This window comes from Taeniopygia guttata, chromosome 8 (assembly GCF_048771995.1).
Source record: "Taeniopygia guttata chromosome 8, bTaeGut7.mat, whole genome shotgun sequence".
Classification (NCBI taxonomy): domain Eukaryota; kingdom Metazoa; phylum Chordata; class Aves; order Passeriformes; family Estrildidae; genus Taeniopygia; species Taeniopygia guttata.
In genome coordinates, this window is record NC_133033.1 from 4,696,931 (window position 1) to 4,721,081 (window position 24,151).

General features: G+C 40.2%; 1 protein-coding gene across 6 annotated transcripts in view; it reads left to right on the plus strand.

Moving 5' to 3' along the window:
* Positions 1-23,549, plus strand: part of USP24 (ubiquitin specific peptidase 24) — a 60,363-nt gene extending 36,814 nt beyond the window's left edge. For 2 of the 6 annotated variants that reach the window (XM_072932458.1, XM_030278709.4), the window contains 35 exons: positions 353-581; positions 1,401-1,560; positions 1,842-1,997; positions 2,550-2,620; positions 3,340-3,500; positions 3,917-3,978; positions 4,335-4,526; positions 4,772-4,889; positions 4,952-5,120; positions 5,805-5,924; positions 6,153-6,278; positions 6,481-6,579; positions 6,793-6,875; positions 7,087-7,228; positions 7,545-7,664; positions 8,059-8,285; positions 8,701-8,825; positions 9,399-9,540; positions 10,417-10,567; positions 11,590-11,685; positions 12,338-12,441; positions 12,525-12,638; positions 13,377-13,473; positions 13,701-13,817; positions 14,464-14,556; positions 14,855-14,960; positions 15,823-15,944; positions 16,414-16,527; positions 16,775-16,840; positions 17,114-17,180; positions 18,793-18,871; positions 19,451-19,526; positions 20,255-20,341; positions 20,811-20,921; positions 21,056-23,549. In XM_072932458.1, coding sequence (XP_072788559.1) covers positions 353-581; positions 1,401-1,560; positions 1,842-1,997; positions 2,550-2,620; positions 3,340-3,500; positions 3,917-3,978; positions 4,335-4,526; positions 4,772-4,889; positions 4,952-5,120; positions 5,805-5,924; positions 6,153-6,278; positions 6,481-6,579; positions 6,793-6,875; positions 7,087-7,228; positions 7,545-7,664; positions 8,059-8,285; positions 8,701-8,825; positions 9,399-9,540; positions 10,417-10,567; positions 11,590-11,685; positions 12,338-12,441; positions 12,525-12,638; positions 13,377-13,473; positions 13,701-13,817; positions 14,464-14,556; positions 14,855-14,960; positions 15,823-15,944; positions 16,414-16,527; positions 16,775-16,840; positions 17,114-17,180; positions 18,793-18,871; positions 19,451-19,526; positions 20,255-20,341; positions 20,811-20,921; positions 21,056-21,118 — 4,165 coding nt within the window. In that variant the 3' untranslated portion in view covers positions 21,119-23,549. The remainder of the gene's footprint in view (positions 1-352; positions 582-1,400; positions 1,561-1,841; positions 1,998-2,549; positions 2,621-3,339; positions 3,501-3,916; positions 3,979-4,334; positions 4,527-4,771; positions 4,890-4,951; positions 5,121-5,804; positions 5,925-6,152; positions 6,279-6,480; positions 6,580-6,792; positions 6,876-7,086; positions 7,229-7,544; positions 7,665-8,058; positions 8,286-8,700; positions 8,826-9,398; positions 9,541-10,416; positions 10,568-11,589; positions 11,686-12,337; positions 12,442-12,524; positions 12,639-13,376; positions 13,474-13,700; positions 13,818-14,463; positions 14,557-14,854; positions 14,961-15,822; positions 15,945-16,413; positions 16,528-16,774; positions 16,841-17,113; positions 17,181-18,792; positions 18,872-19,450; positions 19,527-20,254; positions 20,342-20,810; positions 20,922-21,055) is intronic. The other 4 variants (XM_072932460.1, XM_030278711.4, XM_072932459.1 and 1 more) reach the window with 3 other exon arrangements.
* The last annotated feature ends 602 nt before the right edge of the window (positions 23,550-24,151 follow it).

Here is a 24,151-nt window from a genome sequence, read left to right on the forward strand (position 1 = left end):
CATTAGAGAAAGTGCTGCTTTCTTGGCTTTTAGCATGCAGCTTTTAATATTTAAGATTAATTGATACTTTGGGTTTTGTTTCATTCACTCTGCAGCGTACAAAGAGAAGCCTGATGTTTTTACTCAGTGAATGCAGGTTCTTGCTGGTTGGGCAGACAGTGCCCATGATGTTTTTACTCTGTGAATGCAGGTTCTTGCTGGTTGGGCAGACAGTGCCCATGATGTTTTTACTCTGGGAATGCAGTTTCTTGCTGGCTGGGCAGACAGTGCCCATGATGTTTTTACTCTGGGAATGCAGGTTCTTGCTGGTTGGGCAGACAGTGCCCATGATGTTTTTACTCTGGGAATGCAGGTTCTTGCTGGTTGGGCAGACAATGCCCACTCTGCTGGATGAGGATTTCATCAAGGATGGGGTGGAAGCTCTGTCCTCACGGCCCTTCCGCAACGTGAGCCGGCAGGCGAGCAGGCAGATGTCCATCTGTGGGACTCCTGAGAAGTCCTCCTACCGCCAGCTCTCCGTGTCTGACAGATCCTCCATCAGAGTAGAAGAAATCATCCCAGCTGCAAGAGTTGCCATACAAGTAAGGAAGTGTTGGATGGTTCTGATGTAGCAGTGTCATCTCCAATGACACCTGTAGAACTCTGAGATTTTTAATCAGTCTTTTATACAGTATTTTGCCCTGGCTCCATTTAAAAGCCTCTGAAAATCTTGACCATCAATGTGTCTTCTGGTCTTGATCTGAATTTTAATATATTCTCATAAATTATTTTGGCACTATAAAGGGAAGCAGTACCCCAAAAGTGCTTACAAGAAATAGATGTACACAGAAGTTTTACTTGTGATTTCTCTTCAGTCACACTTTACTCTTAAGATCTTACTGTTGTTAATTTTCTGTGAATTGAAAGGAGAAGGTTCCTGCTTGAACTTGTGGCTTTATAATCCATGATACTTTGAATTAGAAAGAATTGGACAAGCTTTTTCCAAATAGCTCATTAAAAAATAAATGTGCTTGATGGTATTGTGGAGAAAAAGGAAATTTTTTATTTTCAGTACCTTAAAAAAATGTTGTTTGAAAACCCATTGAGTCCAGTTGAAAGAAACTTCATACTTAACGTGACTAGTATGCTGTGTTAGGTTGATGGGCAGTGCTTCCCAAATGGATTGAACTATTGAAATCAGCATGCCTGCCTCCAGATAGGTGGCAAGGGTATCTATCCTCGTGGGGAATTAAAAAGTTAATTACTTCTCCTAAGAATCCTTGAGCCTGTGTAGAGAAGAGAGAAGAAAACAAGTGTAAATGTCAATTTGACACGATCCAGAAAGTACATTCCTGTCATCCCTGTGATTAACAAGGATTGTTGAATATCACAAAAGTGACTGCTGTTTCTTGTTCCTGCAGACCATGGAGGTGAACGATTTCACCTCCACAGTGGCTTGTTTCATGCGCCTCTCGTGGGCTGCTGCTGCAGGACGCCTGGACCTCGTGGGAAGTAGTCAGCCCATCAAAGAGAGCAACACTCTCTTCCCTGCTGGGATTAGAAACAGACTTAGCAGCTCAGGTGGGTTAACTGTGTCCCTAAACCAATCTAAAAGCATTTGGTTTAATCTTAATTGAACGCTTTAGGAGTTTGAAGCTGAATTCATTGGATGTTCATCCTCTTGGTTCTCCCCCAGCTTGGGACATTATACAATTAAATTACAAAAAATCTGAGCAAATTTATGTATATTCATCAGGCATTCAGAGAAGTTTTTAAATTGCAGAGAACTGACCAAAAGCTGAAAACATCTGAGTAAAATTTAATGAATTACAGCACTTGTTCTGTTTGTTTTTTTAATGCAGGAAGTAACTGCAGTTCAGGAAGCGAAGGGGAGCCCACGGCGCTGCACGCTGGGATCTGTGTGAGGCAGCAGTCTGTGTCCACCAAAGATGCTCTCATTGCTGGGGAAGCCTTGTCTCTCTTAGTAACCTGCCTTCAGCTACGTAGTCAGCAGCTAGGTATGGAAAAAAATTGGATTATTCACTATTTGGAGTATAAGCCAGGTGGGAGGAAGCTTTCGGATACAGTCAAGTGAAAAAAAAAGAAAAAAAAAAAAAGAGAAACTTGTAGCTTTGTTAGCTGAGACAGCTCAAGCTAAACACAACATTTCATTAAAAATTACAGGCATTTTTTTTTCCAGGACTGAAATAAGGCATGTAGTGCTATGCTTTGGTGAAATGTTTTGGGGAAACTGACTTACTGCCAGAATATAAATATTTGCACTGCCTTTGAAGTCTGTAATTCTGTAAGTGCTGCTGTTTGCATAGCTCCTGTTTAGTACTTGAGTCTTTGTGTATAGGAAGTGTAAACACTGGTGGTGCAGGAAGGCAAGGAAAATGCTGTTATATCATGGTGGCAGCCTCTAGTGAGGGAAGGAAATCAGGAAATACCCTTTGCTGCTTTTCTGTATTGATGTCCTCTAGGTCCTGTGGTATTTTAATGCAAGACTGTAACTGACTTATTTTAAAATACTATTTTTCATAAGATAGCCTGTTACTCTTCTGTTTCAGGATCTTTTTACAATTTGCCTTGTGTTGCTGATTTCATCATTGATATTCTGCTTGGATCACCAAGTGCTGAGGTGAGGGTCTTCCTCTGGAAACTTCCTAAATACTCCTTCTGAAATGTATATGTTTTGATAATTTCATATGGTCTGAACATAAAAGTGTTTATTGCAAGTATTCCCACAGATAAGTATTTGAATAAATAACTTGTATAATTGTTAGTAATTCCAGTATCTGGTGATGGGTTCATAGAAAACACTGGAGTATTACATTTTCTAGGCTTGCTTCATCCATGAGATGCACAGGACTGTGCTGACTAGTCTAAAGAAAATAGTCTTATTTTGGTGACACAAATTCTGTAAACCTAGTACTTCAGGGAAAGTTTCAAGTAACTTTGATTTGGGTAAAATTTGATGGATACTTCTGAAATCTTGAACATTTTTTCCAAGTGTTGTAACCCTCCTAAAATTCATTATTTTTGATTTAACACTATCTTGGATATTCTAAAATCTATCGACTTTTATGCTTCAATTCATCATGTGTTATCTATTTATTTTGCATGAAGTCATCGCATCTTACCCCTTTATCTGTATTTATAATTTGTGCTTATCAGAGATTTTCACTCAGGGATACACAGGGTTTGTTAAATTTCTAGAAACCCTGTCTGGTGGGTGCAGAGCTCATAGCCTGGTTCGCAAAAATCCATTTTTTCTGTTGGATTTCTGACATAACAGGAGTGTGGGGATTTTTGCAACCTTTGGGTAACTGCTGGTGTTTGACAATGACACTGTTGCAGATCCGTCGCGTTGCCTGTGACCAGCTGTACACCCTTAGCCAGACAGACACATCAGCTCACCCAGATGTACAAAAGCCAAACCAGTTCCTCCTGAGTGTTGTTCTTGGGGCCCAGCTGCCTCTTTGGTCACCAACCAGCATCATGAGAGGAATCAACCAGAGGTAAGTCACGTGTGTGTTCATTGAGGAAGAAAATCTGACACATTTTGAAGTGAGCAGCACTACAGAAAGCTCTAGGAAAAAGGGATTAGCACTTGGCAAGTGTTGGAAGTAGACATCCTGCAAATTCTAGAGGACTAACTGAGAAGTTAAAGCATATTGTTGTTTTATTGTCAGCTAATAACTAACTAGGATTGCTATGAAGTGAAGGAAGAAATGAGGATTAAATATGATTCCTAGTATTCAGGAGTAGCTGTTGGGAAGGAATGTGTTTTTTAAAGCTGCAGCATGCAGAAGCACACCTAGATGGTTATGCTGCTTTGGGTTAGATGGACGGAGCACACAGACTTTGAAGACAACTGGTTAGAGAAAAGTTTATGATTTTAAGTATACCTTTCTGCTATTTATATTTGTTTCAGACTTTTGTCCCAGTGTACAGAATATTTTGACCTGAGATGTCAATTACTGGATGACCTGACATGTAAGTATGTGCAGACTCCTGATTCCTTCATACTTCCAAGCTTATCTTCCTTCTGTAGAAAAGATGTAGAATTGCCTGCAGAAGAGGCTTACTACACCTTGAGCTCAGAGTGACCTGCCAGTGTGCTGGCTCTCCTGTGCTAGTGCCTGGCATGGTCTGTTCTTGGCATTGGGTAGCTGCAGGGCAGCTCATTCCTTCTGGAAAGTGAACAGAGCTCCCTGGTTGAAGGTTTACTTGATTCACATGGGGGCAAAACTACACCATTACCAAACTGTTTGAAATTATTTGTATTTATATTCTACATTCCTAAAGCTGCTATTTTTTACTGTGTTCCTTTTTTTTCTTTTTCCTTGCAGCATCAGAAATGGAGCAGCTGAAGATAAGCCCAGCTGCCATGTTAGAAGATGAGATCACTTGGCTGGACAATTTCGAGCCCAACCGCACTGCCGAGTGTGAGACTAGTGAGGCTGATAACATCCTGTTAGCAGGACACTTGAGGCTCATCAAGACTCTCCTTTCACTCTGTGGGGCAGAGAAGGAAATGGTTGGTGAGTGTTCCTCTTTAAATTGACTAGACTGCTGTGAATTCTGCATTAACACATGACTAGACAGTCGTGAAGACATCAGTAGAAGTGATACAGAGCAAAAAGGACTGGTTTTAGCAGTATCTTTAATATTTGATACAACATCTGTTGATGTGCTGTGAGCTTGTTTTGTTGTTATGAAACACCTTTTTGATATTTGCAGTGATAATGTAAGTATTTAACAGTAGATGTGGATTGCTGTGTTGCAGGTTCATCTTTGATTAAGCCATTGTTGGATGATTTCCTGTTCCGAGCATCCAGGATTATTCTGAACAGCCATTCCCCAGCAGGCAGTGCTGCAATCAGTCAGCAAGACTTCCATCCAAAGTAAAAACTATTCTTTTTTTTTTATTCTGGAATTAGAAATAATTGAGTCATCTAGCCAGTAGACCTCAATGTGTTTTCCTTTCCAGGTGCAGCACGGCAGACAGCAGATTAGCTGCTTATGAAGTGCTGGTGATGCTGGCTGATAGCTCACCCTCCAATCTCCAGCTTATCACAAAGGAGTTGCTTTCCATGCACCACCAGTGTGACCCTGCACTCACCAAGGAGTTTGATGTAAGCAAGAAGCCTTTTTTTATTTGTGCTAGCATGGTTTGGAGTGCTGTGCATGGATTTCCATGGTCTTTGATTTAAAATGCCACAATGCAGCTAAGGGTAAATGCAGATACATTTGATCTTCCTCAGGAGCAGATACTCCAGTGTGTCTTTGCCTGTTATTATCTGAGTAAGAAAGAAGAATTTAGTAAATATCACAAATTTTATTACATTTTAGTCCATTTTCAACACTGTTGTGCAATATGTTAAATATTTAAATGACTGCATACAGTGGTCTTGCAGCTTTTCAGAATTTATATTTCTGGTTCTCCATTAAATTGTTCTTAACAGCTCATATACAAGGAGGGGTGGTTTAAAACTGAAAGAGAGTAGTTTTAGTTTACATGTCAGGAAGAAACTGTTCCTGTGAGGGTGGTGAGGCCCTGGCACAGGTTGCCCACATCAGCTGTGGCTCCCCTGGATCCCTGGAAGTGCTCAAGGCCAGGGTGGATGAGGCTTGGAGAAACCTGGGGTAGTGGAAGGGGTCCCTGCCATGGCAGAATGTGGAGCTGGATTAAGGTCCCTTCCAACTCAAACCATTCTGTGATTCTACAATACAAAGGTGGTTGTAAAAGCTATAGAATGTTGTTGGAGTCTCATGTTTTTTAAAAGTTATTGGGACAAAAAGCATATTTGTCGTTCTAGTACCTTCCACCAGTGGACAGTCGCTCCATTTCTGGATTTGTGGGACTCAAGAATGGTGGAGCTACTTGTTACATGAATGCTGTTTTCCAGCAGCTGTATATGCAGCCTGGTCTCCCAGAGGTAATTAGTCCAGCATCCAGTAAATTCCTCTTTTTGGAATTACTTTCACTTGAACCACTTCATCTTAGCACCATTTGTAAATAAATTGTAAAATGAAAAGTTAACTGTTTATGTATAAATATGCACAATAAATACATAAATTTTAAGTTGTAGTGCTGTGGGCCATGGTAGCTTATAGTAATGATTTTTCCAAAAACCAATTTGATAAGGTTACTTGTTTCCTTCCAGGCCTTGCTTTCCATTGATGATGATACTGACAATCCTGATGACAATGTGTTCTATCAAGTTCAATCTCTTTTTGGTCATTTGATGGAAAGCAAGCTACAGTATTATGTACCTGAGAACTTTTGGAAGGTATTGCATCTTTTTGTTTAGAATCTATAGCTTTTCTACTTAAAAAGTAATCATTTATTCAGCCTTTTTCAATTGCAGAATTTATCAAGTAAGATTGAATTCAAAAAAACAAAACATGTTAAAATCAATTTATATAAAATATACTTTTATTAATTTATATATGGAACAACTGCCTTTTAACATATAAATATATTTTGTGTAGATTTTCAAGATGTGGAATAAGGAACTTTATGTTAGAGAGCAACAAGATGCTTATGAGTTCTTCACCAGTCTTATAGATCAAATGGATGAGTACCTCAAGGTAAAAACATCAGCAATTTCTTTTCTGGTTCATATGCATATCCTTGGTACCTTTTTTTGCTCTTTTTGCTTTGATCTTTAGAAAAGAAGGCAGAGAGCCATTTGGCTTATTTTATAATCTGCACAATATTCAGGAGTTTAAAATTCCTACTGATTTCTTGGTCTTCCATCTTGTAATATATCCAACTGATGTCTAACTTTTCATCTCCAACAGAAAATAGGAAGAGACCAAATATTTAAGAATACTTTTCAAGGAATTTTCTCTGATCAGAAGATCTGCAAGGACTGTCCTCACAGGTAATGTCACGTTCAGTGCATCAGTTACCAAGTTCTGTGCTCCCAGAACTATTAAAATATGTAGGTCATAGTAGCACTGGAAAGTAGATCAGTGCCCCTGTGAGCATCACATATTTGATAGCTGTGGGGCAAATGCAATATTCTTTCCTAAACATCTGTCTGGTTCCTGCCAGTTGGGTAAATCCTAATCTGTTTTTTTTCTTGAGTTCAGGTATGAGCGTGAGGAAGCCTTCATGGCTCTCAACCTTGGTGTGACTTCATGTCAAAGCCTGGAAATATCACTGGATCAGTTTGTTAGAGGAGAGGTTCTGGAAGGAAGCAATGCATACTACTGTGAAAAGTGCAAAGAAAAGGTATTGATTCCTAATTTTTGTGAAAGCAGATTCATGTGCAGTTTGATGTTTTCTAAGCATTACATGGTCATGCTTAAATGCTGCTCACTCTTGCTACATTGAAGGCAAGAGGTTCAATGCCTGTAACTCATGTTGTAAACTAAAAATTTAGAGGGATGGCAGGATGGTAAAGTTTTGTGTAACATATTGAGATATATCCCAGTCGTGCTGTGGACATCCTGCTTCCCATGGCTGGATTTTCACTGTGAATCTCTAGAAGGATGCTGCAGATTGCCTGGGGTATCAGATAGAGGTGATATTCTTGTTTCTTTTCAAGAGAACTACAGTGAAGCGCACCTGCATTAAAGTCTTACCCAGCCTGCTGGTGATTCACCTGATGAGATTTGGCTTTGACTGGGAGAGTGGCCGTTCTATTAAATATGATGAACAAATAAGGGTAAGAAAACTTTTCTTTATTGTGCCTTCCCCAGCTACTTTGTATAGTGGACTCTTGTTCTCTCTATTCATTTTTCCTTCTTTTCCTCAAATTTTGAGCAGAGATTTTGAGTATGTCGTACACTTACAAACATGGTGGCGCAACAGAAAATCACTTATTGTCCTTAGAGTTTTCCTTGTTTGCAACATTCTTGGGGTCCTTTCAGAAAGCAAGACAAAAAACCTCCTTAAAGAGTTTTTTATTTAACATCTGTGTAACAGGCGTAAGAAATTGAAGTTCCATATTTTCCTTCGGTGTTCCTAATGTGGGAAGTGTTGATACCATTCTCATAAAATTACATGGAGCATGTACAGAGTGCAATGTCTTGATTAATCCAAAGTGTCTCTTCAAACAGTTTCCCTGGATGCTGAACATGGAGCCTTACACTGTGTCAGGGATGGCTCGTCAGGACTCATCCTCAGAAGTGGGGGAAAACGGCAGGAACACAGACCAGGGAGGAGGAGGAGGAGGCTCCCCAAGGAAGAAAGTTGCCCCTACAGAAAACTACGAGCTCGTTGGTGTGATTGTCCACAGTGGCCAGGCTCATGCAGGGCACTACTACTCCTTCATCAAAGACAGGAGGTAACGGGCAAGAAGGTTCGTGGGGGAGGTTTGAGAGCTGTCTAAAGGCTTCTTGTTCTGGGAAGGTGCATGGAGCCATCCAGAGCTCCTCTGGAACCACTCTTCCCTTTCTCAACACGTATCATGAGGCAATGGCAGAGTGATATGGGACATCACAGAATAAAATTCTCATTAATTCCTTGTATTGCAGTTTGAGGGCTTCTTGACTTGCAGGTGATGTACCTCTCACAGTTTTAATCAAGGTTATTTTTTAAAATGCAACTTTGGCATCAATTGAACTAAGCTTTCTTTTTACTGTCAAAACAAATGTGAGTTCAAGCTTGTCACTTCTAGGCTATTCAAGGTGGTTTGTTTTTTAATTGGGACAATCAACTAACTTTTTTGCTGTTATGTTTCTGTTCCGTTTTGATCACAGAGGCTGTGGAAAAGGAAAGTGGTATAAATTTAATGACACCGTTGTTGAAGAATTTGATTTGACTGATGAAACCCTGGAATATGAATGTTTTGGTGGAGAGTATAGACCTAAAGTCTACGATCAATGTAAGCAGAAGTACAGTCTGATTTACAGTAGCTTCATATTTCATACTGATTGCAGTAGCAGTAGAGCTTAGTCCATTATAGGTACTTTGAGTTAGTTGGACTAATAATCCTTCTGAACCATTTTTCCCTAAAGCCTTCTCTTTACTGAAGAACAGCTTGTGGATGGCCTAATATGAATTGGGCCATATTCACTGTTATTCAGCACTTTGTAGACTTCATAGCAGAAGTTGAAAAGCAAAATGCCACCTTGTTAATATAGTTTGGAAAAAAAGCCCAACCAAACATAAACCAGCCCTTATTTTAGGCTAGTGAGAATGACTTCATAGAACACTGTGTGGCATCATATTGTTGAACTTCTCAATGCTTCAGGGAATTTATTCCAAGTACATTTCCAATATTCACCTGTTTCATAATTCAGACACTTTTAATCACTGACACAGACTGATGTTTAGATCTGACAAATTTCTACTGCTGCAGTTCACATTACTTATACCCCCAGTTTTGCTTCCATACAGGAATGGGAAAGGTACTAAACCTTCAAGGGCCTTCATGGGCTGCCTTTTGTCCCCACAGCAAATCCCTACCCCGACGTGCGCCGGCGCTACTGGAACGCCTACATGCTGTTCTACCAGAGAGTGTCCGACCAGAACTCCCCTGTCCTGCCAAAGAAAAGCCGAGTCAGCGTCGTGCGTCAGGAGGCTGAGGACCTCTCCTTGTAAGCTCCTCTTGTATCCATAAAGGTTTCTCTCATATTGACATCTAGACCTCCCTCTGTTGGAATACCAGGCTCTTTCGTGCTCCAAAGTCAGGGTGAATAAAACTCAGGAGATGTCATTTTTGAAGTCTCACTCTCTGAAGTTTGTTATCCTTATCTATTGCAAACTCATGAGATGTGAGCTCTCTCTAACAAGTCAAGAAAGTGAGTTAAAGTGGTGTCTATTCAAGGCTATTTAAGTCTCAATTATCCAGTAAATAGTTGACATCTATATTATTTATGCTTCTAACCCAATTATGATCGCCCAAAACCTGCAACGTGGACATCTTTCACCCAATTAGAGAAAACCACCCAGATTCTTGAAGAAGAAGGTGCAAAAAAGACAACTAACCCTCACCCAAAATTCTCCACCTTGGCTCCCATATATCACCATATACTAAAATCCCAAATCTAAGTTTTTTCACCCTGTGAGATCACACAATGCTATCTAAACTAGACACACACTGTTTCTGTGCTGTCACTCGATTTTTGAAGCCTTTTCCAAGGTCTCAAGTCAAACAAGGTGTTTACTTGAGGGTTGGCACCCTTAAATTCAGAAAGCTTGAAGTTTTCAGCGATCAGAGTTCCAACATCTCTCCACAAGTAAGAATTGAGTAATTCCGTTCAGCAAAGCAATGTATTGCTGATTTTTGGGTTGGTTTTTAAGCTGTTTGTTTAATACTATTACTGCAGCAAGTTCAAGCTGACTGACAGCCTCAAGAAATATTCAGGCTGTCTTCAAATTTGCCATAAGATCACTCTGATTGCAGTGGCATTTTATACCTATAGATTTGTTATAGGATTTCTTTATTCACCTTCAGCTTGTTTATATTTCAGATCTGCTCCCTCTTCACCAGAAATTTCACCCCAGTCATCACCTCGACCCCACAGGCCCAACAGTGACCGTCTCTCCATCCTGACCAAGCTGGTTCGAAAAGGAGAAAAAAAGGGACTCTTTGTAGAGAAAATGCCTGTGAGGATATATCAGGTAGAGCACACTGAAAGTGGCAGCTAAATTCTGCTCACATAATATTTTAGCATAGTGAGAGAAACGTGGTAGCTTTTAAAGGGTACCTTAAAGTAATTTCCTTGTAGCAAAGCTAGGAAGCAATTCTGGATTCTGACATAAAGGTACTAACAGGCTCTTTAGTGATACTTATTTTAAGTTTCACTGTACCTTCTCACAAAATTGGCCTCGCAATTCTTTGCTTTGAAGAAACTGCAGGCAGAAGAATCAAACATGAGATCTGGCAGCAGTCAGCATGCAGGCAGGGAGAGACAACAGCAGAGAAGGTTCTTCATTTGGAGTACACTCCAGGAGTAATGGAGATGATGGCAAATTACAGTGATACTCAAATTCTTGAGCTCACAAGAATGTAGGAAGAGGAGGAGCAGTGAAGAGAGCCTGCATCACACACACAGGGAGAATAAATTCTGCAGGCTGTGTCTGGCCCTCCACATGGCATTTCAGGGCATTAACAGCCACTTTGGGCATTCTTGTATCTGGGATTGTATTATTACAATGAACAGAGCTTGGCTCAAATTTATTGAGAGTCTTTCAGCAAAATCTCATTTGAAAAAAGAAGGGCTTGGCATTTAAATACCTTATTGTGGCTGCAGCTTGTAATTACACCAGGACTCCTTGCTTTCTGCATCTAAATTTGTTAGGCAAGCCTTTCTGGTTTGAGGGATGTTCTCTAGGCTTGTTTATTAAAAACCAGCAAAAAATAGAATTTATCTGCAATTTCTTCCTTTTCTCCCTTAATGGCCAAATGATTAAATCCATCATCTGTTGTTTTGTAATATCTTTGAAAGAAAATCACTGGTTTTCTTCTAAATCATACATCAGTATGTATTTTTCCCTCTGCTGGAGTAGTGAGTCAAAAGAAAACTGAGTAAGTTTGGCACTGATTTTTAAACACCACACATTTACATAAAAGATGAAGCTTTAGTTAGAGAAGTGTATTTTGACAATATTTTAATTTTTTTTGCCTTCTTTTACTTTTATAGATGGTGAGAGATGAAAACTTGAAATTTATGAAGAACAGAGATGTATACAGTAGTGACTACTTCAGTTTTGTTCTGTCATTAGCTTCCCTGAATGCTGTAAGTACCTGGATTTTAATCGTAGAATGTTCAAAGCATGTTGGGTAAAATGGCCACAAAAGCTATTTGGGTCAAACCAGGAAAACTGAAAGAAAAGAGTTTACATTGTTTTGCTTTTCCAGACCAGCTATTCCTAGCCTCCAGTAATTTTGGATGCTGTTGATAACATCTGCCTCAAAGCAAACTCCAGCCTCTTTTTCTAGTACTGGGAGAAACATCATTTTGCCCCAGTAAAATTTATTTAATAAACCATACCTTTAATAATGATGCAAACTGAGCCTCTAGAGGGACAGAAATCCCTCTCCATATGGAAGGTCCAAAAGTTGTTGTTAATTACTTCAAAGTTGATAGAGCTAAATTGGTAATAGTTTCTTAATTAAGTTTTTCTAAATGGAGTCATAAACAAAGAGCATTTATTAAATTTTTGAAATCCACAGATCTAGTTGGCCTTAAAGCAAGTTTGCTCCTGTTTTAGCATATTTCTTAAGTAGCAAAGTCAGCACTGGAGACTGACTTAGCACAGAAAAATGCTGTGGTTTGTTTTTTCCAAGTGAAGCAAATAACTTGAATAGAACATGTTGATGTGTTTAATAGACAGCATGTGTGCTGCAGGCCTCTTTCTGCTTTGGAGTAAATTTGATATTTCTTTCAGACTAAGGTAAAGCATCCCTATTATCCCTGCATGGCAAAGGTGAGCTTACAGCTGGCAGTCCAATTCCTCTTCCAAACCTATCTCCGAACCAAGAAGAAACTCAGGTATGCACACAAGAGGCATGGTTTCATTTTGGGAGGTGTTTTTTCCTCCTGGATTACTGATGGTTGTCCCTGTTTTGTTGAAGGGCTGATACAGAAGAATGGATTGCCACCATAGATGCACTGCTCTCCAAAAGCATTGATGCTTGTCAGTGGCTGGTGGAATATTTCGTTGGGCCAGAGGGCCGGGAGCTGGTAAAGTAAGTCCTGGTAATTCTGTCTGAGGTGTTTTGTGTCTCAAGTGTGGATAAAGCTTCCTCAGAACATGATCTGGTCTGTACTGATGTATTCCCAAAGAGTTGAGTGTGCACGTTCTTTAAGCAGACACTTTAGATAATGACTTAGAGTTTTATTTCTAGTATTTTCTCTGTGCAGCTTTCTGAGAATGTTGAAAATCAAATTAGATAGTGCAGTGTGCATGGAGGAGGATGCAGGTGATGAATTCAGTGAAGGGATTTGGAATGTGCTGAAGTTCGTGTGGTCAGCCTACAAGTGGTGGGAAGGGAGAATATGGTGAAAGTGTTGGGGTAAGTTAAATACTTACCTGACAAGGATCACAGATGAACTGGAAAGATGTTCTTCTTGCCAAGCTAAGGATCAGCTGATAGGTACTTTGAAAACAAATTATTGAAGATCTGACATGCTGAAGGAAGTATGTCAGTGTAAAGAAAATGTTACCTTTTAATTTGCATTGAAAAACAACATTTTATGAGCGCTTTCAGAGCTTTTTTTAAATTTAAATGAATAAAAATAGGGATATTACAGGCCTTACTACGAGCAGGAATGTGTGAATGTAAATTAAACTTACCCACAACATTACAATACAAAATGTATCTGGACTGTTAAAATAATAAACACTAAACACCACATTTAATCACAGCAGCTGTGTGTGCATGTTGATTCCAGTTCTCTTTGCAGCATCACCTTTTCTCTTCCAGAACTTTCCTCCTGGAATGCAGTGTGAGGGAGGTGCGAGTTGCTGTGGCCACTATCCTTGAAAAAACCCTCGACAGTGCCTTGCTTTATCAGGAGAAGGTCAGTGAGTGTCACCTCCTCTCCTGACATCCCCTTGCTTGGCTCTCCCTGGTGGCTCTTGCTCTGCTTGCAGGCAGAGCTGTGTGAGCTGATCCTGCCTGTAGCTCTTCATTTCTGGAATAGGTTTTAATGCTCATCTCTTCTCTGCCAGGAGGTATTTGAAACACTTTGGGTTTTTAATCAGTAGACAGCTCTTTACATCCAAATTTTTTTTTTTTTCCCCACAGTTAAAAACTCTACATCAGTTACTGGAGGTGCTACTTGCTCTATTGGATAAAGATGTACCTGAAAACTGTAAAAACTGTGCTCAGTACTTTTTGCTATTCAATAACTTTGTACAGAAGGTAAGAAAGCATTGTTTTCTCATGGCTATTTACATTTTTAAAGACATTAATAAAGCAGCTAGTGTTCTTTATTCATAGAAGGTTTTGCAGCACAGTGAAACTCAAAAGTTTTATTAGGAGTAATCAGGTTTGTGTTGTTTTTTAAATAAATGGCTTTGAATAATGGATTAGGATAAAATCACACAAAAATATACCAGCAAAGTATAGCAATGGAAGATGTAATTTCCAGCATCTGAATATTGGTTGTCTGTTTTGAAGGGTTATATGGGGTTGTTCTTAAAAAAAAAAAAAAAAAAAAAAATTATATATATGTGTATATATATATTAAAAAACATTCAGGATTTCTATTCCATGGAGAGCAGAATAACTGACTGAATTTACGATTTCTATTTCTCTATTATTTTTGCCTTCTTTTTTTCTTGTAAGACATTTGTTGTGTATCTGCTGACTCTGCTCTGGTTTGTATCATGTGCTGTGTAGAATGAGACAGCTCTTCAGCAGTTTATCTTATTGATCTGTGCTGGGATATTATGGGGGTTTTAGAGTGGAAAATGCAGGTTTTAGCCTGTGCATTTTACTTTTGTTCTTTTGAGCACTAATTCTCCACCTGCACAGGAAGGTAATTTGTTGTTTTTTGTCTTCACAGCAGGGAATAAGGGCTAGCAGTCTTCTCCTCAGACACTCTGCCCTGAGGCACATGGTCAACTTTCTCCTTGGCCCCAACCGGCAGAGCAATCAGGTACAGGCCATCACCATGTTTTTTATGATGTTTAAATTATGAATAAAGACTTTTCATATGGTAGAATAGACAAATCCTTCAATTATTCTATAAACTTCATACAAATGCGAGCCCACCTATGTGTAGTTAGTGTGGAAATAACTGTTTTGGCAGAAGTGAGCATGATGGTTTTGATAATAATAGAATTTTTACCCACTCCAAAATATTAGACCATGGTGGTGGACTGTCAGAACATTATTTTGGCTTAACAAAGTTGATTAAATAAGCCAAAGTTAATTAAATCTGTCTTTGACTCAAGCAGAACCGCAGGTGGAGTTCAGCACAGGCACGTGAGTTTGGATATCTTCACAACACTGTAGCACTACTTGTCTTGCACTCTGATGTCTCCTCACAAAGAAATGTTGGTAAGAATTGTGGTTTTGTCTTTTGGTGACTTGGCATTTCAGCTACATTGACTGGGAGTAACTTAATATTAGTAAGGAAAATACAACAATTTTGAATTTAAGGGAATTGTTAATATATGTTTGATTACTTCTGATTTTGCTGTAAATGTATTGAGAGGCTGTGGCAAACAGATAGTATTTTGGGAGGGATGAAAATCTTGATGCTAACAGTTTTATACCTTCTTCCCTTCTCCATGTGCCTAAAAGGTGTTTCTTCATGTGAGTGAATTGAGCTGTGTTGTTGGCTGAACAGACTCACAGGCAGTATTTTGTTTAGACTTGTGCTGGTTTTTGCTAATCTAAAGGGGAGTATTTAGACTAAGCTACTGAACAACAAACAATTAAACACTCTCCTGGTTACCTCTTACAAGAGGCAGAGATATCCAAATAAAGATAATAAAGGAATAAGTTAAAGTCTTTAGTTTCCTGAAGGAGGAACTTGATGTTGTCTTTTAGAAGAATAACTTAATTTCTGTCTGAGGTGGAAAGCAGTCAAAAATCAGAAGGTAACAGGAGAATTATAAATATTCTGGATATGATGAATGTGCAAGAGTGATTGGGAGTAAAACTGAAGTTCAAACTACTGATAGTCTGTGGGCGTTTTGTTTTGACCTTCCTGCAGTTCTTTTGTCTGCTGTCACTAAAATAAGTGACACTTCAGTGTGCAAGAGATTTGTTACTTGGAGTGGTAGCACACAAACTATAAACTAGTTGAGTTGAGTGTCATGAGGGATTTCATGGTGCCAGATGAGCAGCAGTGTCTTCGAAGTGTGTTAGAACAAACTAATCTATGAGTGGATTGTTTTTGTATTTGCTGTTATAGCTCCTGGTCTCTTTAAGCAGCGTCCACCTCTCAGCATCACCACTTCAGGGCCACTTCTGGTGCTCCATGAAGAAGTGGAAGCCTTGCTGTTCCTGTCTGAGGGAAAGCCCTACTTAATGGAGGTATCTGTTCTAAATTCTGCCCTGCTTGAACCTAAAAATTACCTGATGTATTCCTTTAACAAATCCTTTCATGAAAGAACACTGAATATCCAAAAACAGTGGTTATTTTGAGCCTAAACAAAAAGGCAACTTTAGTTTCTTGACCACTTCATATTCTAGTATATCCCTAAGCTTTGGGGCCTGGTTTTATGCACAGTCTGGTTTTATGCAGATTTAGCAAGGGCCTATGCTGCTTTTTACCATGTCAAATGCAGGTGCTGCCTTGAGTTGATCTGACTTAATGGATGATGCTTGACCCTGGGAGCTGAGCATCAGGAGCTGAAGAAGTGCAGTGAGGGCAGGGGCTCAGCCTCCTGGGCCATGCAGGCACTGGGGAAAAGAGCTGCATCCTTCCTGGGAAGGACAAACATTGTGTTACAGACTTGTTTTCTGAAGGCAGCCGTGTGTGAAGGGTGTGCTCTGCCCACAGGTGATGCACGCGCTGCGGGAGCTCACGGGGTCGCTGTCGGTGCTCATGGAGATGGTGGTGTACTGCTGCTTCTGCAATGAGCACTTCTCCTTCACTGTGCTGCACTTCATCAAGGTACACACAAAACCAGGACAAGCCTGTCCCACAAGTGTTTCTCACAGGCTTTGGTCATCCTGTGTCTTGTGCATTATAACAGCACTGCAGAACAATCAGTGCAGTTTGCTGGGCTGTTGGGGTTTAGGTTTTCTTAGGCCTTCACTGTTTAAATTATTAAATTTTCAAAAATCGGTAAAGCTGTCTTGAAATTCTTTGCTTCAACAACGTATTTTGCTATCTAAGTAACTTTGTTTCTTACACACAGACTCAACTGGAAACTGCTCCGCCTCATGAACTAAAAAACATATTCCAGTTACTCCATGAGATCCTGGTAGGTGAAGGGTAAAACTTGTACAGGATAGATTTTGTATTGGTGTGTAATAAAAAAAAAGTTGGGACTGCATTGGTAATTTCAACATCCACACATATTTTAATCCTTCAGTTTGAAGTTTTATTACTTCCTAAATTTCTATCTTGATAATCCAGTGACACATGAAACTTCAGTCTTACTTGTTTTGCATGTGGGGGTGGGTAAAACCATTCAATAGAATAGATACAGCATCACACACAACTTACCTAAGTTGATATTTTTATTTCCTAACAGGTTATTGAAGACCCATTGCAAGTAGAGCGCATCAAATTTGCCTTTGAAACTGAAAATGGATTAATAGGCAAGTAAGCCAGTGGGTGAACATTCCTGTACCCTGATGGTGGTAATGGTTCACTCCATCTCCTGGTTCCTAATCCTCCTAAACTGTTCTACTTCTCAGGGTAAAAAACTTGACACATTTGATTTAGCCACTGTCATTCCAAAAATGCTCTAAAAAATCCAAAATAAGTATTGGAATATTAGAGTGACGGCAAATTAGAAAGGAATTGAACGGGGAAAGAAAGGTAACTTATTTAAATAAGGGCAGATCAGGATGTATATTTATTTCATGTGCATCAGGAGAAGCATCTTCAGTGTGTAAATGAAATTTGGGCTTGCACAGAAAACCCCTCTGATGGGTTAGTGCAGCTTGAACAGCTCCTTCATGGCTGTTTGGGTGACGAGCTGCTTCAGATCGTGGCTTTCACCTTCAGTTATTTTCGATTCTGATTTAGTGAGAAGGAGTATTTAGCTTTGTTCTTCATTTCTCTCATCAGTGCTCCCCTGTTTAGTAGCTTCCATGTATGGCTGATGGCAGAGAAGGAAATATGCAGCAGTGTAAGAAAATAGCTAAGTGATTATTTTAATTTCTGGATAAATTGGTCCCAGTTGGACCAATTCTGTGCTGTAACTTGTGCAATACATTACCATTTTCCTTTGCAGAAGAGAAGTGCAAGTGTTCAATTGGATTTTTATGTTGAAGGCTTTGAGAACTGCCCTGAGGTTTGGGAGTGAAAGTTGTAATTTTTCCTTGAAGTTCCCTCACAACAGCATTGAACAGCATCCTTCCCATTGACTGGTTTTAATCTGGGAAAGGGAAATCAGCACATAATAGGTTTTCGTGGTCCTTAATAGGATGCTTGTGCATAATTTGTAGTACAGCAGTGCTGTAATTTTTATCATCTGCTCTGCTTCAACAGTATTAAAACTGGTAATTTGCAGTTCCCAAACAATTTTTTGCCAGCTTTGGAGGTTTCACTACAGTGTTCTTTGCTGACTGCTATGGACAGAGCAACTTTTGAGTGGCAAATCTGATTGGGGCAGCTCCGTGGAAATCTTTGTGCTTCTCCTCAGTCAAAGAATTTTGTTAAAGAGGTGGGAATTCATGGTATAGAAAACTTGCTGGTAGGAATGGCCTGGGGTTTTGCCTGAGTCTCCCATGGAACAGTTTCATGGCTGTTGAATTCTGCTATGCTTGTTTATGTGAAGAAGCTTTAAACATTCCTCTGGCTTTGCAAACTTTGATCCAGGTGGAAGCTGGTGATCTGCTTCATTTCTAGGGGTTTCAGACAAATTTTTTTTTTTCCTTCAGACAAATGTAACCATAGTGATTATCTAACACAGAATGGATTATAGGGGGAAAATAACTGCATTAGGGCTGTTTAAAATTCAGGTACTGCATTTGAAAGATCAAAGTGAAAATGCAGCAGTTCTATTTTTAATCCAGTAGAGTTGTGGAAGCACTCAAGACTACCAGCACTACAGCAGTGTGTTTAACACAGCTACTCATGCTTACATCTGTAGAAAGAGAATCTATTCCCTAACTTAAAATTTTAGCTTCACCTTTGTTTCCAGACTGGCTGGTACATGGAAATCTGGATTGTGGTTTCTAATCCATGTGTTTCTCCTCACAGCCTTGATGCACCACAGCAACCACGTGGACAGCAGCCGTTGCTACCAGTGTGTCAAGTTCCTGGTTACTCTGGCTCAGAAGTGAGTAATGAAGGTTTCAGGGTTTAACCTCACCCTGCCTTAGGTCCCTCTGTGACTATTATAAAACCTACTACTGCTGGTTTTTGTCAGTTTTATCCTTTGTTACTGGTGCAAGGTCTTGGTGGTACACATGCCAATATGAAGTGAAATCTTTACTGGTTGGTACCTGAAGGGGTTTCTCAGGTAACAAATATTAATTGCTGTTTGTAAAGAAAAATGCCATTCTGCACAGCAGGAGTCTGACATTAACACCACATAAACATAGGGAAACTGTTCCAGATTTTTTAAATATTATGAGCCCTAAATTCTCTTTGTTTAGAACTCGGCATATGTCCAGATAAAGCATCATTCTGAAATATGTGAACCTGTGGGGTAAACTGCTTTGAGTAAATTTTACTAGGCATTATTGCTCTTGCTAATACAGTTATCAGCAGGGCTGTAGAGTTTAAGTCAGTTTGCAGTGATAACAGTGCACACAGAGGGCAGCAGTGCAAAGAGAGAGGAGCCTTGGTATATTTTTTTTTTGTGTTAGCCAGAATGCCTCGTTTCTGACTAATGAATATAATTTCAATTCCCAAGGTGCCCTACTGCAAAAGATTACTTCAAGGAGAATTCACACCACTGGAGTTGGGCTGTGCAGTGGCTACAGAAAAAGGTAATTTGGCTGTAACAGGGAAATTGTCACTTGTTTACAACAATAATCATGGATGGATAATCTCCATCCTCTGCATGGCTCTCTGAGATGGCTCTAAAGACAAAATACTTCATTTTTACAAGGACTACTTGGATGCAGCTAATCTGATGCAATGCCAGAACTTCAGTAGCCCCCACGTGTTTCAGGCATAAATGCATTTACAATGAATAAAACCCAAGTGTGAATGGTTGCAGTGATTATTCTTTGCTATGTGGGAAGCTTTCAGTGCCACTGTATTCGTGTTGGGAGGCTTCAGCTTTTTTAAAAAAGCAGTTTTCCATTGCCTGTGTGTTGATGCAGGAGAATGTTTAAATGATTGGATTCCTTACAGAATCATCACAGCTTTGCACAAAGCACAGCTGTCGACTGATGCAGCTTTTCCTCCCACACGTGTAGCTTTTGTTCTTCCCTCTAAACTCAACATAGTTTGGCCAACATATCTTTCATAAATATCCAAGGACACTTTGGAAACGTGGAGCTCAGCAGAAGTTGGTTGCTGGTTTGCAGCTGAGGGACAGTAACCTTTGTTACTGTTATTTAAAGTGTCTGTGCCCCAGATCTCCAGCTCGCTGTCAGAGGATTCAGGAGGCTTGTTCCAGTCTTTAGTTCACCACCATCACAAGTGGTCGAGGCTTTACACAAGTAAAAATCAAATGAAAAATTAATGGCTTTCTTGGCTTTTTATGCAGATGTCTGAACATTACTGGGCTCCTCAGAGTAACGTGTCCAATGAAACATCCACTGCAAAAACCTTCCAGCGCACTATTTCAGCACAGGTATGTGTCAGTCCTGGCAGAGGATGTTAAACTTGCTTACTTCTTTTCTTGGAAGCATCTTTGGGTTTGGCAACTTTAGTCACCATCCCTGGAAGTGTTCAAAAACTATGTGGATACAGCACTTGAGGCCATGGTTTAGTGATGAGCATGGTGGTGGTGCTGGTTTGGCAGTTGGACTTGATGATCTTAAAAGGTCTTTTCCAACCTTAATGATTCTGTGATATTTCAGTGCCCTTCGGGCTGTTTTTCCTTTAGAAGCTCAGCCCTTGTGGTTGTTCCTGGAAAAGATTACCCCTTGAGTGATATTGGTGAATACTCACAATTACCTCTGGTGACTTGGCTGTCTCACTGCAGCAGCTATTGTTTTAAAACAATAATAATGAAACAATAATAACTCTAAAAGATAATAATTGTGAAATGAAGGGATCACCATGACCCCTGACACTCTCTTGGACTGTTTGCAACTCAGGACACTCTGGCCTATGCCACAGCCCTGCTGAATGAGAAGGATCAGTCTGGAAGCAGCAATGGGTCAGAAAGCAGCCCTGCCAATGAGAATGGAGAGAGGCACCTGCAGCAGGTAAAACAAGGACAGATTTACCCCCTGGTGCATGCCTCTGGGGGGCAGCTGGGTCAGAACCATCACTGACCATACTGTGAACAACTCTGCATCTTACAAAAGGTGACTGTGTCCTTCTCTTGTGTGTTTGAAAGGGCTCAGAGTCTCCTATGATGATTGGGGAGCCTAAAAGTGACCTTGATGATGTTGACCCTTAGAGGAGATCCCTGTGAACACAAGAAGCAGCTCAAACATTCAATGCCTGGTCCCTGCTGGAACTGGAGTCGTGTTGCTGATGCCATTGGGAGTCTGGGGGAGCAGTGGCTTCACAGGACCAGAAGAGATGCTGGAGGAGGTTGTTTCCCTGAAAGACAAAAGCATTTTTTTAGCCACGAAGGCTTCAGATCAACAAATGCTCTAGAAAACTGCATCTTCACCTGCAGTAGCTTGTGACAGTCCAAAACACCAAAACCAAGTTTGTCAAGAAGATTTTATCAAATACACAAACGCTAGTGGTTGAATTTTTATGTGAACATTAAATGAGTGAATGTAAAACTGTTGCTTTTCTGTGATGCTGCAAAAAAAAATTCTTTTGGTTTTTATACAGGAAAAAAGAAAACAGATTGCCCTTATGTATGGAGGGCAAATTTTTAATCTTTCTGATAATATTGAATAGGAATATTCAAATTTCTGTAAAGATGTGTGATGACTTACATTTCATTGTAAAATATTAGTTAAAGAATGGGTTTACATAAGGACTTCTGTATTTAATATGTCTCCCTGCTAATTTGTAAAGCTCTTAATGAAAAATATCAGCAGGATTGCTCTATCAGAAGGGTGATTCCTTACTGAATGATTTGGTAAAGGAGCTCTGGAATGAGTCATCTTTCCCAGTACCCTTCCAAAAACCCTTCAGACAACTGGGAAGGGCAGTAAAAGAACAGCTTTGTTCTCTAGGTATGCAAGCATTTATTATTCAAGGATGTTGGTGAATTAAAAAAAAAAAAAAAGAAAAAGTTAATGAGTAGTTTAAAAGAAAAAAGCACTTTAAGAAGGAATTGTGTTGCAGTTTTACTCATTAAATTTTTTTAACCTTTGGAGACATATTGAATAAAATGTAGTCTCAGTCATGGATCTGCAATCACTTGCTTATGCTTTGAAATAACTGAGAAAGTTGGTATTGGTTGTATATGATGAATAATTCCTTGAGTGAGCTGGGAACACTGTTGTGCAGATTTTAGAGCAATTTTAACACAGGGAAAGAAAGAATTGGCTTTGTTCGTATTTTCACTTGACCAGGCAACGTTTAAAATATCACAGCTCTTTTAATTTGCTCACAAATAACTGGAAACCAGTTGGGATGATTTGAGCAGTTTTGTTTTCTATGTCAAGTGCAGTTCAGTGATTTCTGGCTCTGGATTCAAGCTTCTTTTGTGCCAACTAACTTCATCTTTTGTACATTTTGTGTTTGTCACATTTTCTGCACTGCTTTTTGCCTTTATTTATGGATTCTGCCTTACTTTTAAAAAATTATATAAACAAACATGCACAGAAACGGGGGACATCTTAAGGAGTGCCTGGGTACCTCCAGAATAGACAAATTTGCCAAGTTAAAGGCACAACCAGCCAAAAAGTGCCTTTTTTGTTTCTTTTCACACGCTGCTGCCAAAACACAGAGCAGCAGACAGCTTTTCACTGTTGTGCACTAATATTGAGAGTAGCCAGTCATTTCACTGTTGGAAGGAGCCATGGGATGTGATGTCAGCTGTACAGCTTTATAACTTATTGTGGGGTAGGATGGATTGCAGGGGCAGGGGGGCACCGTGGTGAATCTCTCACTTTCCTTTTCCAAATAATGTCTTCACAGACACAGGGCAGAGTTAGCATCTTGTAAATGTTTCTGATGATGATGTGCTGGGACGTTTTAAATGTGACACGTTTTAAATTAATTTTGAACTAATCATTTCTTACAGACACCCCCTTCCTTCCTGCCTTCCCCCACCCCCAAATGCTTTGGTAATGGGCCATGAATCTTCCCAAGGAGTCAGTACACAGCGGTGATGGTGACAGGAGGAGAAGCTGGTCATGTTCCCATGGGTTGGCACCACTTGTCACTTCAGGTTCCTGTTATTTCCTATGGAAACAACATCCTCTATAGCCTCAGGCCCAGGGAAGCATTGGTGGGAATTGCACCAGGATGGCTCATCACCACTGTATACTTGAAACCAATACAAACTTTTTCACGGTTCTGCTCACGCTTGTACAAAGTCAGTGGTTATAATTTGCAATAAGATGATACTTGGTCACTTATTTTTGTTTCCAGCTGCTGTCATTTGAACCTGCTGAAGATTATTTTTTGGAAAATAGAGTTCGACAAAAAAAAAACAACAACAAAAAAAAAACCTAGTTTTTGTGTAAATTGTGATGCATTTATATGTTGTAATTTTTACTGCCAATCTTTTTGGATGAAAATGTTTTTATACAGCTTACAAAATGTTCAGTGAGGAGCAGCCACAGCCTGCCTGTGAGCACTCGGGGAGATATTGTCCAATTAATGCATAGACCTTTGGCACTGGAAAAATAGGCAGTCTTGATGAACAGTCTTGGGATTCCTGGTCAATGGAATAAAGTTATTCCTTTCACAGAAAACTAGTGTAATCTTTAGACTGTGCACACGCTGCTACACTCTTCTCTTGTTGATCCTCTTATCCTGAACCTCCTTGGGCCAGCCCTGCAGATGCTGAGCTCCTCAGGGGTGCCCTGATTGCTATTTTGGCTCCTGTCCAGAGTCAGTGGAAGCAGCTGAGTGGCCCTGGAGCTGCCCTGCTGTAGATCCTTATGCCACGGCGTGTGCTGGGGCTGTGTCACATCTGTACCCCTGTGCAGCTTCTCTTGACCTCAGCAGGGTGATTTACCCTGGCCACGCTCACAGAGGTGGATTAGAAAGGATTTTGTGTGTCAGATCAGAGATTTGTGGGCGAGCTGGCTGTGAATTTATTCTGCCTCCCGCAGGGGCAAGAGCCAGAGAGGTGCACAGAGAGCTGCTGCTCCATTCCTCACTTATTTGGGATCCAGGAGCTGCAGCTCCATCCCCACTTTGTTCCCTGCTCCAAGGACAAGGATTTTGACTTTTCCAGCCTGACCCAGCCTCTGCTCCTCCCTGGTGGTCCTGGCAGCGTGGCCTGGGCATTGCAAACTGCTGCCAGGACTGGATCAGCATCCCTGGGATCAGCCCTGCTCTCATGCCTGTG